This window comes from Neoarius graeffei, chromosome 11, assembly GCF_027579695.1.
Source record: "Neoarius graeffei isolate fNeoGra1 chromosome 11, fNeoGra1.pri, whole genome shotgun sequence".
Classification (NCBI taxonomy): domain Eukaryota; kingdom Metazoa; phylum Chordata; class Actinopteri; order Siluriformes; family Ariidae; genus Neoarius; species Neoarius graeffei.
Genome location: NC_083579.1, coordinates 1,588,512 through 1,602,512, shown reverse-complemented (window position 1 = coordinate 1,602,512; position 14,001 = coordinate 1,588,512). Strand labels below are relative to the sequence as shown.

Below are 14,001 nucleotides of genomic sequence, written 5' to 3'. Positions count from 1 at the left end.
ATACATAAATGAGAACAACACAGAGCACCATAATATAATATCAACAAATAATATATTAGACTTTTTCCCCATCAGCGGGGGAGGGGTCTGCAGGTTGGGATGTCTGTAAACCAATCAGGATGCTCTCTGTTGAGCATGCGCTTCATGAACAGGCACGCATGCGGTCTCTCTCTCGCGCACTCCGTCATATGCGCGATGCAGACGTTAATGTTTTGCGTGCACGCTCTTGCTCGCTTGCTCTAGATTCCGGGAGATATTCTCCAATTTGCGGGCATCAGGGAGCCGCTATCAACATGCGGGAGACTTGGGACGTCTGTTATAAGCATGCGCAGTAGTGAAAAAACCGACAGCCTGACCGTCCTGCCGATAAACACATCGACTAACACAGACACGCCACGCGCTTAATATGTGGCGGCTTTAGTTGACGGTGTGTCTGAATCTTCGCTTCATATGTCTTTATTTTCAACTAGCCAGCCGGGCTGCCTAGTGACAGGAATTACTCGCCAAATGACAAATTAAGTCGCCTCGGGCGACCGGACCACCGCGAATTTCGAGCCCTGATGATCATCATCATCACTGGCACCAGGCAGTGGTGTCCTGCAGTGTTGGAGTCTTTCTGCTGGGCATCACTTCTTTATTTTAACTCCACACAGCTGCAGTTTGGGTCCTGTTTTGTCAAATTACATTTTTATAACAGTTTGTAGATTTCCTTCAAACATTAAGCTTGAAATTCATATCTTGAATATTGTGTGTGTGTGTGTGTGTGTGTGTGTGTAGGTGCTGGTGTCGGTGCAGTCTCTGATCCTGGTGTGTGAGCCATACTTTAACGAGCCGGGATACGAGCGATCGCGTGGGACACCCAGTGGCACTCAGAGCTCCAGAGAGTACGACGGAAACATCCGGCAAGCTACGGTCAAATGGGCCATGCTGGAGCAGATCCGCAACCCGTCACCCTGCTTTAAAGAGGTACACACACACACACACACACACACACACACACACAGAGTTCCTCTCCATTCACACCAGCAGCTGAGAAGTGTATCATGTCACTTTGAGCTTGTCTCGTGTGGGTGTGGCCTCCTGTGTGATTTACATGTTGCATACTCGGGTTCATTCTCTAACTGTACTGGCCATGTACACTCACCAGACACACCAACCATCTCTGCTACTTCCTCCTCTAAGCTCTTTAAGGGCGGAGCAAGAAACGGACACGGGCGGCAGCGGTTCAGTGCAAGCAGTGCTCTTTTAGTGTGTGTGTGTGTGTGTGGTGCTCAGTGTCCATGTCTCTACTGTCACAAGAGTGAGACAGGCTGTGTGACAAGAAAATTCCCAACACGGAGCTAAATTTATCCCGAGAGCTGACTTGATTGTGTTGCTGTTCTGTTCTCCCCCGGCACCTCACAGAGGGGAGGTGATCAAGCCGTGTGTGTGTGTGTGTGTGTGTGTGTGCGTGTGTGCTGTCGGTCCAGAACACCGGTGGTGCTGAGCGCTGCAGCAGAGCATGGTGAGGTGAGGGCGCTGTCCTTTCAGCACCACCGGAGCAGCATGGCGAGGATCACTTTCCTTTTTGGAGGCGTGTCCCACCGGTACATCACCACACTTCCAAACTTTCTTCTTCCTAAAGTCTCTGTAAGCACTCGGATCGTTTATGACCGGAGGAGGTGAAACCACACTTTTCTTGTGGTTTTGTGGAAAGTAATTGCAGGTTGGAACTGAAGTACTGAGCGGGGACCTGAAGAAATGTTGCACCACGCGCTCCGGAGGAACCATTCAGAACCATCTTTTGGATTTTGTCTCTCTGTAGTGTCATAAATGGCTTTAGAGACCCGCTGTGGCTGTGTATCGCTCGTACGTAGGAAATTACAATTTATTTTAGCTAATAATCTATTTGTGCAAATGGTGAACTATTTTTCTAATCTGAAACTGAACTATAAATGTGTTAGAGAGAGAAGTGATGTATTGAGCGTGTGCTCTTGCTGCAGAGTGAGTTCAGGAATCTGAGGTGTGTTCTAGCGAGGTCCCTCATCAGCCAGCTGGATGGGATGCTTGGTATCCATGGAGACGGGACAGTAATGAGGCTGATGTATTATTTTGGTGCGCTCCTGATCTGGCACTCTTTACCGTCTCCTCGCTGGCACACGGCTGACACGGCTCCACTATAACGAGCAGAATTAAAGGTGTGGTAATGGAGATTTCAGCGCACCTGTCTCCGCTAATGACGTGGCAGGAAGTGTGTCTCGTCCCACACGACACTCACGCTTTACTTTAGAGCTGTTTAATCAGCTGCTGATCATTGAGATGTGTGATGATAAAGGAAGAGAACAGCTCTCAGGTTCCTCACAGGGCTAAAATGGATCAGATTCCGATTGCGTTGGATTGTTGTGTAATAACTGAATAATGAGAGTGTATTATGTAAGCCCCGCCCTTCCTGTACAAAGAACCAATCGCATTGTTGGTAATAAATCCTGCACTGGGACGGAGTTTAGATCTGAGGCCTTATGCTGGTATGAAATGGTGAGAGAGAGAGAGAGAGAGAGAGAGACTCTTGTTATTTGGCATCAGCATCCATCACAGTGACCGCTCAGAGTGAGTGTGTAAACACCCCAGAGTCACACACACATGTAATCAGATTAGGACAGCTTGACAAATGACCTTTACACACACACACACACACACACACACACACCAAGCACTGAGTGTGTCTGTAGAACCACTGAATCATTCATTATCACTACAGGAACAGTAATAATTTGGTCACTGTCAGTTGTGTGTGTTTTATATAAACACGTGTCAGTCGCTGATGCTCCAGTATGAGACATGATTATCAAACTTGGTGACCTTTTAGGGAATAAAGACCAGGGGCAAGAGAGGAAGGGGTCTCTCTCTCTCTGTGTGTGTACTCCACCTACACACACACACACACACACACACAATTTTCCTTCTCCATCCTCTCCTGCTGCTTTTTTTTCCCCCCCTCTCCATGTTTCTTTCTCTTCCTGTATACACAGTCTCCTCCAAAAGTATTGGCACACAAAGCCGTTTGTTTGTTTCTCACTGAAGATATTTGGGTTAGAGATCAGAAGCTGAATCAGACGATAGATCAGAATTTCAGCTTTCACTTTCTGATGTTTACGTCTCCATCTGTTAAATAACTTGGAACGTGACACCTCTTGTAGCAGACCACTCAACCTTTAAGTGAGCAAAAGTATTGAAACAGATGTCTTAACATGAATAAAATTTAATTGGTTGTGTTTGCATCGATCCAGTGACGTCACCACACTGTCACGTTCCTCTGGTGTGATGTGTTTCCAGTCTTGTAGCCCAGCTTCTATCAGTAGTTGTATGTTTTGGGGGAGTTTCTCCCTTCAGTCTCTTCTGCAGGAGATGAAACGCTGCTCAGTTGGGTTCAGGTCTGCTGATGGACTCGTCCAGTCGAAACTCTTCCTCCTGATCAACTCCTGTGTTGTGTTGCAGTGTGTTTTGGGTCGTTGTCTTGCTGCATGATGAAGCTCCTCCCCATTAGATCAGATGCATTTCTTTGTACATTTTCAGACAGAATGTTTCTGTAGACTTCCGAGTTCCTCCACTTTTCTCATCATCATCTCGTCTCTCTTTCTTCCTTCACACGCTTGGAGCGATCGTATCACATCTCTTTCTGTCTCCATCCATCAGTCACACTGTGGCAACATCTCTCTCTCTCTCACACACACACACACACACACACACACACACACACAGAGCGAGAGAGCAAGAGATCAGTGGTCTTGCCAGTGTTGCCATAGTAACCAGGATGTGGCCATGGCCCAGTGCTGCAGTGTGTGTGTGCGCGCGTTAGGGTCGTCTCTGTCTCACTGCTGCAGAGATGAGTGTGTGATGGAGTGGTTGATCTCGGGGCTGTGCACTGTGACTGTAACCCCCCTGTAGAGGTGTAACCCTCACCACAGGACTCCTCTGAGGAACCAGCTGGAGTCTCTCTGCATCATAACCACACGTCCTGATGTTACAAACCCACCGAGCTCAGATCCTCCTTTACAGAGCTCCATCAGGAGACCCCACGCCAGAGACTTCCGGGGTTGGCGAATATGGAGTAGACGTGAATTTCTCAAGCTCTGGTTGAAAGTAGATAAAATTCATCTCTAACCCCATCTAACTTTCCACATCAACAGTCAAGGCTTTTGATTTAATTGTGTCATACTTTTTTGCCACTGGAAAGTGCAAGAATGGCCGGTAAACCAGGGAAATACAGCAAAAAAGAGGAGCCAGCATCCAAGGCTAGCTTAACTGTGGAGGCTATGACCACGCTTTTGGAACAACACACAGAATCCCTGTCTGCTGAATTTAAATCTGCTCTGGGAGCGATGGACTCTAAGCTAGGTCAAATTCGTTCTTTGGCGGAAGACCACGGTCAACGAATATCCTCACTCTAATTATTTTCTGACGATGCTAGTCAACGATTACAAAAATTGGAAGCTGTGTGCACTAACCTGCATGATGCCAACTCTAAGCTAGCTGCAAAAGTATCCTACCTGGAGGGACGTAGCCGCCGCTCCAATTTACGTATCCTTGGCTTGCCCGAATCCATTGAAAGCAGCCGTCCGACTCAGTTTTTTGTAGAGTTTCTTGTTGAGGTCTTCGGAAAGGAACTACTGCCAACTCTTCCAGAAATCGATCGTGCGCACCGTAGTCTTACGGCCAAGCCCAAGGCAGGTGAGAGACCGCGTCCAGTTCTGTTGTGCATGCACAGGTACCAGATAAAAGATCATCTAGTTCGCGAAGCTTGCAAGAAAGGCAAGATGATCTACCAGGGTCACAGCATTCGTGTGGTAGAAGATTACAGCCCAGACGCGCTACGCCAGCGGACCAAATATAAGGAAGTCATGGCTTATCTTTACAAACAGGCATTGCGACCTGCTCTCCTCTACCCGGCTCGCCTGCGCATCACCCTCCCCAACGGCGGAAAGAAGCGACTGGATTCGGTCACAGCTGCACAAAAGTACATCAAGGAGTACAAGGCTGGTAAAGTTAACGATGTTGGCATAGGCCAACACGGACAAGATGATTAGCACTAAAGACAGTTCTTATCCTTTATGTCTTGCATTGGTCATTTAACTAAATCAGCATCGTCTATCACGATCAAGCTTCTAAGTGGGCTCTTGTAAATTGTTAACGTAGGATAGGCCTACATAGCAATCATAAATTGCTAATTTTCTTTAGATTCTTAACAGTCCAACTGGACTCGCAATTATCTGCTGATTCATTCCATCAGTCATCTTTGTCTCCTATTATGATTTTTTTTTCCTATAGCTTACCATCCATTCCTAACTGTGTGTCGGATTAGATTTAACCCAAGCCTTCATGTTTAGTGATGAATGCTGTTAATGTACAATAGCCTTGTGTTTATGTGGTTCTGATAGCACAGACAGACCTTTTTTTCTTCTCCTTCTTGACTTTTTGGGGTTCAGACCCAGCCTGTAATGGAGGGAGAGTTATTGGGATCCCCCAGGTGAAGTGTGTTACGCAATGGCTGTGTTAAAGAATGTGCTGTTGGTTTATGTAACCGCACTAGGGATTATGGATATGGGGGAGGGAGTTTTATTCTCAGCTTCTTTTTTTTCAAGTGAGACTTGAACTTTTTTTTTCTCCTGTTGGAAAATATATGATAAAGTTTATATTTATATGCCACAGTGGCTGTCCACTAACACAAATATGCGATCTGCTGACCCAACTGAGCTAACGAGGCATTCATAGTGGGTAGTAATGTGAACCTAATCAGCTGGAATGTCAAGGGTTTAAATCATCAGGTAAAGAGGAATGAGGTTGTCTCGCATTTACAACAACTGAAAGTCAGGATCGCATTTTTGCACAGGACCCACTTGCGAGATGCTGACTGCTTTCGCATACATGGCAAGTGGGTGGGACAACTATTTTGTTCATGCTTCCAGGCTAAATCGAGGGGTGTGGCTATTTTAATGCACAAAAATATAGCTTTTGAGCCCTCCAGTGTAACCAAGGACCGTAATGGGAGATACATCATTATAAAAGGGAAGCTGTTTGGTGCCCAGGTTGTGCTGGCCAGTGTCTATGCTCCAAACTTTGACGACACTGCTTTTTTTTGATCGCTTTTTCTCACTCCTACCTGATCTTAACACGCACTCTCTGATTCTTGGTGGTGACTTTAACTGCTGGCTAGATCCAGTGTTGGATCGATCCTCTTCCAATCCAGCTGCGGTACGCAAATCAACTAGTCACATACACTCCTTCCTTTCTGAATGTGTTGTGTCTGATGTTTGGCGTTTTTTACATCCATCTACAAAGGAATACTCTTACTTTTCTAATGTTCACCACACTTGCACTAGAATCGATTAGCTTATTGTCTATAAAAAAGTAATCTCACACACTCGCCCCTGTGAGTTCCAAAGCATTGTGATATCAGATCATGCCCCCTAGTTTTAGGCCTCTCTTTCCCTGGCAGTAGCGATTGAATACCGCACTGCTGTCTGATTTAGCATTTGTAACCTGCGTGTCAGGCCAGATATCTCTCTTTCTTGAGACAAACAGGATATCTGAGGTCTCCTGTCTCTCTGTGTAGGACACCCTCAAAGCCTATTTAAGGGGTCAAATTATATCCTTTGTTGCAAACAAAAATAGAAGTATTTATAAGAAGAGGCTTGACCTCTCAACTGAAATTCTAAAACTAGATAAACAATATGCCCAAACCCCTACACCCACACTGTACGAAAAGCGACTTGAGCTTAGAACGGAGTTTGATCTCCAGTCCACATATCACGTAGAAAACGTATTATGAAAGACGAAGAGTGAAGTATATGAGCATGGTGAAAAATCAGGGAAGATATTGGCCAGCCAATTAAGGGGTATCAAGGCTAAACAAATGATTACAAGGATATGTAACAAAGAGGAGGCGGCAACTGATCCTACTAAAATTAATGACGTGTTTAAAGAATTCTACTCAAACCTATACACCTCTGAGTCTCAGTCTGATACCCAAACAATGGATGATTTTCTAGGTCAAGTAGACTTCCCAAAAATATCAGAAGACGTAAAAAGCAGATTGGATGAACCTATAACAGATACTGAAATTACTGAGGCCATATCATCTATGCAAAGTGGGAAATCCCCAGGTCCCGACGGCTTTCTCAGCAGAACTCGTTCCTCTTCTGTCCTCTGTCTTGGAAGAATCCTTCAAAACTGGTGGTCTCCCACCAACATTCAATCAAGCCTGCACAACTCTGATAGCTAAAAAGGGGAAAGATCCAGAAGATTGTGCCCCTTACAGGCCGATTTCACTATTAAATGCAGATGTTAAAATCTTAGCCAAGGTGCTAGCAAGACGTTTAGAAGACACCCTTCCGTCTGTAATAGACACTGATCAAACAGGTTTTGTGAAGAGCCGCCATTCTTTTTTCAATGTACGTCGTTTACTCAATATTCTGTACTCAACTGACTATACATTGTTTTCACTGACGTCACAGCATTCCGGGGAACGCCCTCCAGCCGCCATCTTGTGGGTCAAACAAAATGGACCATCGCCATTACCGGCTATGTTATCTCGGACAAATTTATGAAGTTATATAGTCAGTTTTCTAAAATAACGATCAATGTCGGCAAAATCAAGCAAACAGGAGTATATAGATACATTAGACGACATCTCACGACAACGGTATGCAGCCAAACTGGCCTTGACTGGGGGAATTGACCCCTACGAAGTGGACAAAGATGCATTTTCAAGTGAATGTGCAGGGCTGCCAAAGCCTGAAACTGACTTCATCAAACTTTAAAGGCTGTCTGATATATACAACTTTATATATTCTAGCATTAAATAGACTGTTGAATGTTATAGAACCGTAATGTTGATTAAACACAAATCAAATCATACAGAATAGACCTAAAATGTTTTTCAAAAATGACCCTTGCGTGAGTGAAGTGACAAGTGTCAAATAGAAACGTGACAAACGAGCGATATTAAGTGTACATTACAATGTAAACGTAAACTCAGCGGTTCCAGTTAGGCATTCTCCAGAGATTGTTCACACGATGTTTTGGTTTCCAAAAACAAACTTAAACACAATTGATTGTTTATTTGAACAACTTACCACTTATAAAATGATCGGAGCAGACTTTGCTGTGTTTGGAAGGCTGATAATCCTTGCGGTTGATTCTCGCAAGCCATAGATTTCTCCTTTGTATGCTGAGTTTCTTTGTTTGCTCGCCTTTGTGCTCCCGCACAGTGGGAATTCCATAAAAGCCCCGCTTGACGTCATCACCTGACCTATTACGACAGCCGTGAATACAACAGGTGTGCACCATTGCTAGCTTTAAATAGCCTGCTTGGGTTCTTTTGAAGACTTTGTACTCGCGCGTTACAATGTGTGCTCAGTCACCCGTACGGTAAGCTTGACCCGCAAGATGGCCGCCACTAGGGAATCCCCGACTCTGTGACGTCATGTGCAAACTATGTATAGTGTCCCTGAATGTGTGGTCAGCTTGGACGCTGAGAAGGCATTTGACAGGGTGGAGTGGATATATTTATTTACAGTTTTGGAGAAATTTGGATTTGGGTCAAACTTTGTCTCCTGGATAAAGTTGCTATATACTTCTCCAACAGCCTCTGTGGTAACAAACTCCGTGTGTTCAACGCCATTTCAACTACAGCGGGGAACCCGGCAGGGGTGTCCTTTGAGCCCTTTCCTTTTTGATCTGGCAATCGAACCACTAGCTATTGCCCTTCGGGGATGCGGTCACCTGTCGGGGATTTGGAGGGGAGATGTAGAACACAGTTTCCTTATATGCAGACGACCTCCTTCTTTACATTTCCCACCCAGAAACTTCACTTCCTGCTGCAATTTCACTGCTTGGCCAGTTTGGTGAGTTCTCTGGCTATAAACTAAACCTACAGAAGAGTGAATTTTTTCCACTTAATGAAAACACATCAAAACTAGATTATTCAAACATACCACTTAAACTTGAAAAATATTGTTTGGCATATCTTGGAGTCTCCGTAACAAAGAAATATAAACACGTTTTTCAAGAAAACTTTGTCAGGTGCCTTAATCAGGTCAAGCAAGACATAACAAAATGGTCTCCCTTGTCTCTGTCCCTGACAGGACGCATTAACTCGGTGAAGATGAAGGTACTCCCTAGGCTTCTGTATCTTTTCCAATGTATCCCTGTTTTTATCCCCAAATCTTTTTTTAACTCTTTAGACTCACTGATCTCTTCTTATATATGGAGAAATAAACAGCCCCGACTTTGCAAGGTATACCTGCAGAGGCCCCAAGCGCAGTGGAGGTACGGCGCTTCCCAATTTTCGTTTTTATTATTGGGCGAGTAACATTAGAGCTCTGATGCTCTGGAAGCATTTTCATCTTCATCCTAACCCCCCAGCTTGGATTTCCACTGAAGCCAACACTACCAAACACACATCTCTTCCTGCACTGTTGGGGGCAGCACTTCCTTTACTTCCAGGATCAGGGAGCAATAGAATTGTACACCATTCCTTGAGAGTGTGGGCCCAGTTTAGGAGAAGCTTTGGGCTACAACTGCCTTCACCGTTAAGTCCTACTGCCCTTAACCACCTCTTCACCCCATCCTTACACGATCCAACTTTCTCAGAATGGCACAGAAAAGGTATAACATCACTTAGGGACCTGTTCAGTGGAGATTGTTTTGTTTCATGTTATGTGAGAGGTTATCAAAAAAAAAAACCAACACCGAATTCAGTTATAGAAAAGTTTTACCAGTAATCAGAAGTGAAACGTGTTCAAACAAAACCCCAACACGTTACACACACAAAACCCTAGGCCTGGGCCACAAAACAAAAGGTTCCCTTTTCAAACCACATCAAAATACAGACACATTCGTAACATAAAATATAAAGGACACAGAATTTATCTCACGGTCCCTTTGTGCCTCGCATTAGGCAAGCGCCGGTCAGCAGGTCCCATTGCACCGGCTGTTGAACTGTTCAGTCTTTAAACGTCCTCCGAAGTAGCAGTGGTGTTTCCCGAGGCATCCGTGAAGGGAAACGTCCGAAAAGCATACTCCAACGTGAGGGGAAAAAATATCCAGAAAAGACGAGAGTCTCTGAAGCGAGGGCACCGAGAGCTGTCCAGCTGTGTCGAGCGCATCCGAGAGTGTGTCGCCACAACATCTCCGCCTGAAGTTGTTCACGTGAACTTTTAATTGACATCAGCCAGGCACCGCGTGGCACCTGCAGCTCGCGGGAATGTCTCCCTCATGCACTTTATCCAAGAGCCAAAATCGAGTGGGGTGTAACCTAGTGATGATCAGAAATGTCCATCATGCACAAGTAATCATAGAATAACAGAAAATCACCCCAATAGAATACAGAAATGCTCTTAACATCCAAACACAGGGTATTTACATATTGCCATGGAAATAAATAACCGAATAAATAATAAAAATGAAAAAACACTTGTACATCACACTCATTTGAAGGATTATCAGAAGCATATAATTTGCCACCTACCCACTTTTTCAGGGATTTGCAGGTCAGACATTTCATTAAAATTGTAATATCATCTTCCCCCGATATGCCTGCTGAAAATCCCATTGATAGTTTTCTCTCCCTTCAACCACTCGCTAAAGGGTCAATATCAGTTATCTACAATCTTGTATCAGGGCTAAAGCGAACCTCACGAAATAAGATTAAGTTGGCCTGGGAGCAAAACCTAAATATATTACTTCCTGAAGATGCATGGGAAAGAATTTTAAGCCAAGTGCACTCTTCTTCTGTGTGCGCGCCACTCTCTTCTTCAATTTAAGGTTGTACATAGAGCCCGTATATCCAAAACGAAGTTGTCCAAAACGTACCCAGAACTCCGCCCCAACTGTGATAGATGTGGTAACTCTGAAGCAACATTGATTCATACGTTCTGGTTTTGCCCTCGTCTTGAAAAATTTTGGAGAGACGTTTTTGAAACATTTGTCTGATGTATTACAACATACATTTCAACCTGATCCACTTATAGCGCTCTCTGGTGTAATGGAAGAAGAAGAGGGGCTTCCTGAAGCTGAGCGTAAAGCGTTAGCCTTTGCGTCCCTGCTAGCCAGGCGTGGAATACTTCTCGATTGGAAGGGCAATGCCCTACCCACACACTCCCAATGGCTCAAAGATCTGATTGCTTGTCTATCACTGGAAAAAATGAGACGTTCACTACATGGCTCAGAGAAAAAAATTTACAAGATCTGGGGATCACTTTCACAACCCTGAAATCCTGATTGAACCGTAGCTTTTTGCCTCTGCCCCCTTGAGTGGCAATAACCGGCCATTTTTCAACGTTTCTTTAATGTCTTGTCCTCAAAGTCCCTTTATGTTATTATTATTTAATTTTATTATTTATTTTATTTCTATTTATTTACTCTAAGCTGAGAAGGGGAGGATGATGGGTGGAGGGAGGGGTGTGGTGGTACTGGGGGATGAGAAGGGAAATGGTGGGAAGGGCTGGGATCATTGCCTATGATTGTGTTCTTTTTTTTTTTTTTCAAAAACGATAAGAATTTTGAAAGAAAGGAGACCCCACGCCGGCCGCACTGCTGTTTCCTCAACCCCTGTAAAATAAACTCCGCCTTATTTTCACAAACGGGGCGATAAATGTATCAGATCCGTCTCATCACTGCAGACCTTTGCTGTGATTCCTCTGGTGCTCTGCTGGAAGACTCATTGGCGACACTTATTTGACAAAGTTAAATAACTGCGGATGACGTTTACGAGTCAGAGGCCAGAGCTTTCCATCAACACACCAGATCTTAGGAACAAGATGTCCAGGTGAAGTTTACAGTCGAGTGCATGGGGACAAGTTTACAGGAAGACACTCCAAAGGACAAACGAGTCGGACAAGACGAGCAGACGGGGTGTACAAACAACACGCTCAAAGTTTACAGTCGAGAGGCAGCCAGAGTGTAAAAATGCATGTGGTGTTTGATAAAGAATAAGAGCCACTGGGGCTGTGTGTCGCGAGCTGAGCATGAGGGCGGAGTTCAGGTCCCAAATCCGAGAGCGCGCGCTCTGGGGGGGGGCGTGGCGTGTTTATAGTGATGTCACAACTCTCACCATCTTTTCACATTTTCCACACTCCTCAGATTTATCTCCTCTCTCTAATAAAATATTAAATCAGATCTTTCTAAAGGTTTTAAATTTATTTATTTTCCTTCTCTGCTCATCTCTTGTGTTTCCAGCAGTCATGTGACCTGATTGGCGCTCGAGTTAAAGCCACGTATAAACAGAGCGAGTTTATAAATAACGGTGAATATCGGGCTCAGTAATGAGATTTGTAAAAGGTGTGCGGGACGAGAACAAGCCCAGAGTGCTCAGTGAGAGACACTGGTTACCATGGCAACCCTGCTTCGTTCGGATGGTCCGCTGCTCGCTTTCTCCAGTCGCTGAACCGCTTGCACGCTGTGTTTATCAGCGCGTTCGATATTTGAGATCTCGTGACGCTGCAGTATGTTTTCCTGAGGTATTCTGTGTATCGCAGTCTGTTCTGTATAACTTTTTTTTATTGTAGGGGGTTTGCTGCTTTTAATTTTAAATTCTGCTTTGCCAGGTTTGGGGGGGAAACCCTGTAGATCCTGAGGCGCATCATGGATCATCAAAACAATTACACATGCTTTAAACTATCGTGGTGATGTTTTTGTCACGTCACCGAGCCGTAGTGTCAGGACACGCTTCACGCTCGAGCTCATCGTGTGCACGCGTGCTGGTTGAGATTACTCATGAGGAACAGAAATGACCTGCACCTGAAAGTTACCGCTGTTCTGATTGGTTGTCAGGTGTTGATTAATTCTCTATAACAGCAGTGCAGGTTTATATTAATGCTCTCGCTCTGATGCATAATCGTTTCCATAGTAACAGCTCATTCACAGCGAGTTGTTGGTAAATCGCTGTGGTATAAGCGGAATAAACCACTTGCGGACGTGGTGTTGGAGGAAAATACTGAAGCTGTGTGTGTTTCCAGGTGATCCATAAGCACTTCTACCTGAAGCGAGCGGAGATCATGGCGCAGTGTGAGGAGTGGATCTCTGACATCCAGCAGTACAGCAGCGATAAGAGAGTGGGACGGACCATGTCTCACCACGCAGCCGCGCTCAAGGTACACACACACACACACACACTCTCTCTCTCTCTCTCTCTCTCTCTCTCTCTCTCTCTCTCTCTCTCTCTCCCCCTCCACATGCATGTTTATTACACAGTCATCGTTCTGTAATGACCTCATCATCAGTCCACTCTAATCTGCGTTGTCTGTGTTTCCGTAGCGACACACAGCCCAGTTGAGGGAGGAGCTTCTGAAGCTGCCCTGTCCGGAAGGCCTGGAGCCCGATGGGGAGGAGTTTTCTGAGAAGAGCTCCGCCCTCTCTAAAGATCTCCCAAGTCAGGAGGCGGAAAAGCAAAGCGACGCCCAATGTCAAGACGCCCAGTGCAGCGATGGACAGATTTAAGCCCCGGCTGCTCTGATTAAAGCCCCGCCCCCTTAAGACTTTCCCTCGGAATCGATTACAGACTCGAGAGCTTCAGAGACGAAGCGTCACTTTGTCCATATTTGTATGTAAGAATTTAATTATGTAACAGCAACAAGTACGAAACGTAAACCCAGCGCGAGAATCGTGAACTATGCCACGCCCATTAATCAGACAGAGGACAAAAAACACACAACCTGTAAAAGTGTACACTTCTTTCCTTTTTTCCTCCCACTTGTGAAATAACCACTGATTGCTATGTTATTAAACTTGTTTATGTAAACATGACCGAGGAAATCAGCGTGTATACGACATCTTCGACTCCAACGTTTACTGTCCACACGCACACACGCGCGCACGCACGCGGGGAAACCGTGACGTTTGCTGCTTCTGTTGAATTTTACGCCCCGGTGTCGAGTTAAATAAAGGTGATACTCAGTGTGACGCCCCTCCACAGACTCCTCCCCTTTCCACAGACTCCTCCCCTCATCCCTGATTTTAAACACT

General features: G+C 45.1%; 1 protein-coding gene across 9 annotated transcripts in view; it reads left to right on the top strand.

The window, feature by feature from the left end:
• birc6 (baculoviral IAP repeat containing 6) overlaps positions 1–13,782 on the top strand; it is a 133,310-nt gene extending 119,528 nt beyond the window's left edge. For all 9 annotated transcript variants that reach the window (XM_060933236.1, XM_060933233.1, XM_060933231.1 and 6 more), the window contains exons 72-74: positions 778–966; positions 12,996–13,130; positions 13,294–13,782. In XM_060933236.1, coding sequence (XP_060789219.1) covers positions 778–966; positions 12,996–13,130; positions 13,294–13,476 — 507 coding nt within the window. In that variant the 3' untranslated portion in view covers positions 13,477–13,782. The remainder of the gene's footprint in view (positions 1–777; positions 967–12,995; positions 13,131–13,293) is intronic.
• Positions 13,783–14,001: the final 219 nt, after the last annotated feature.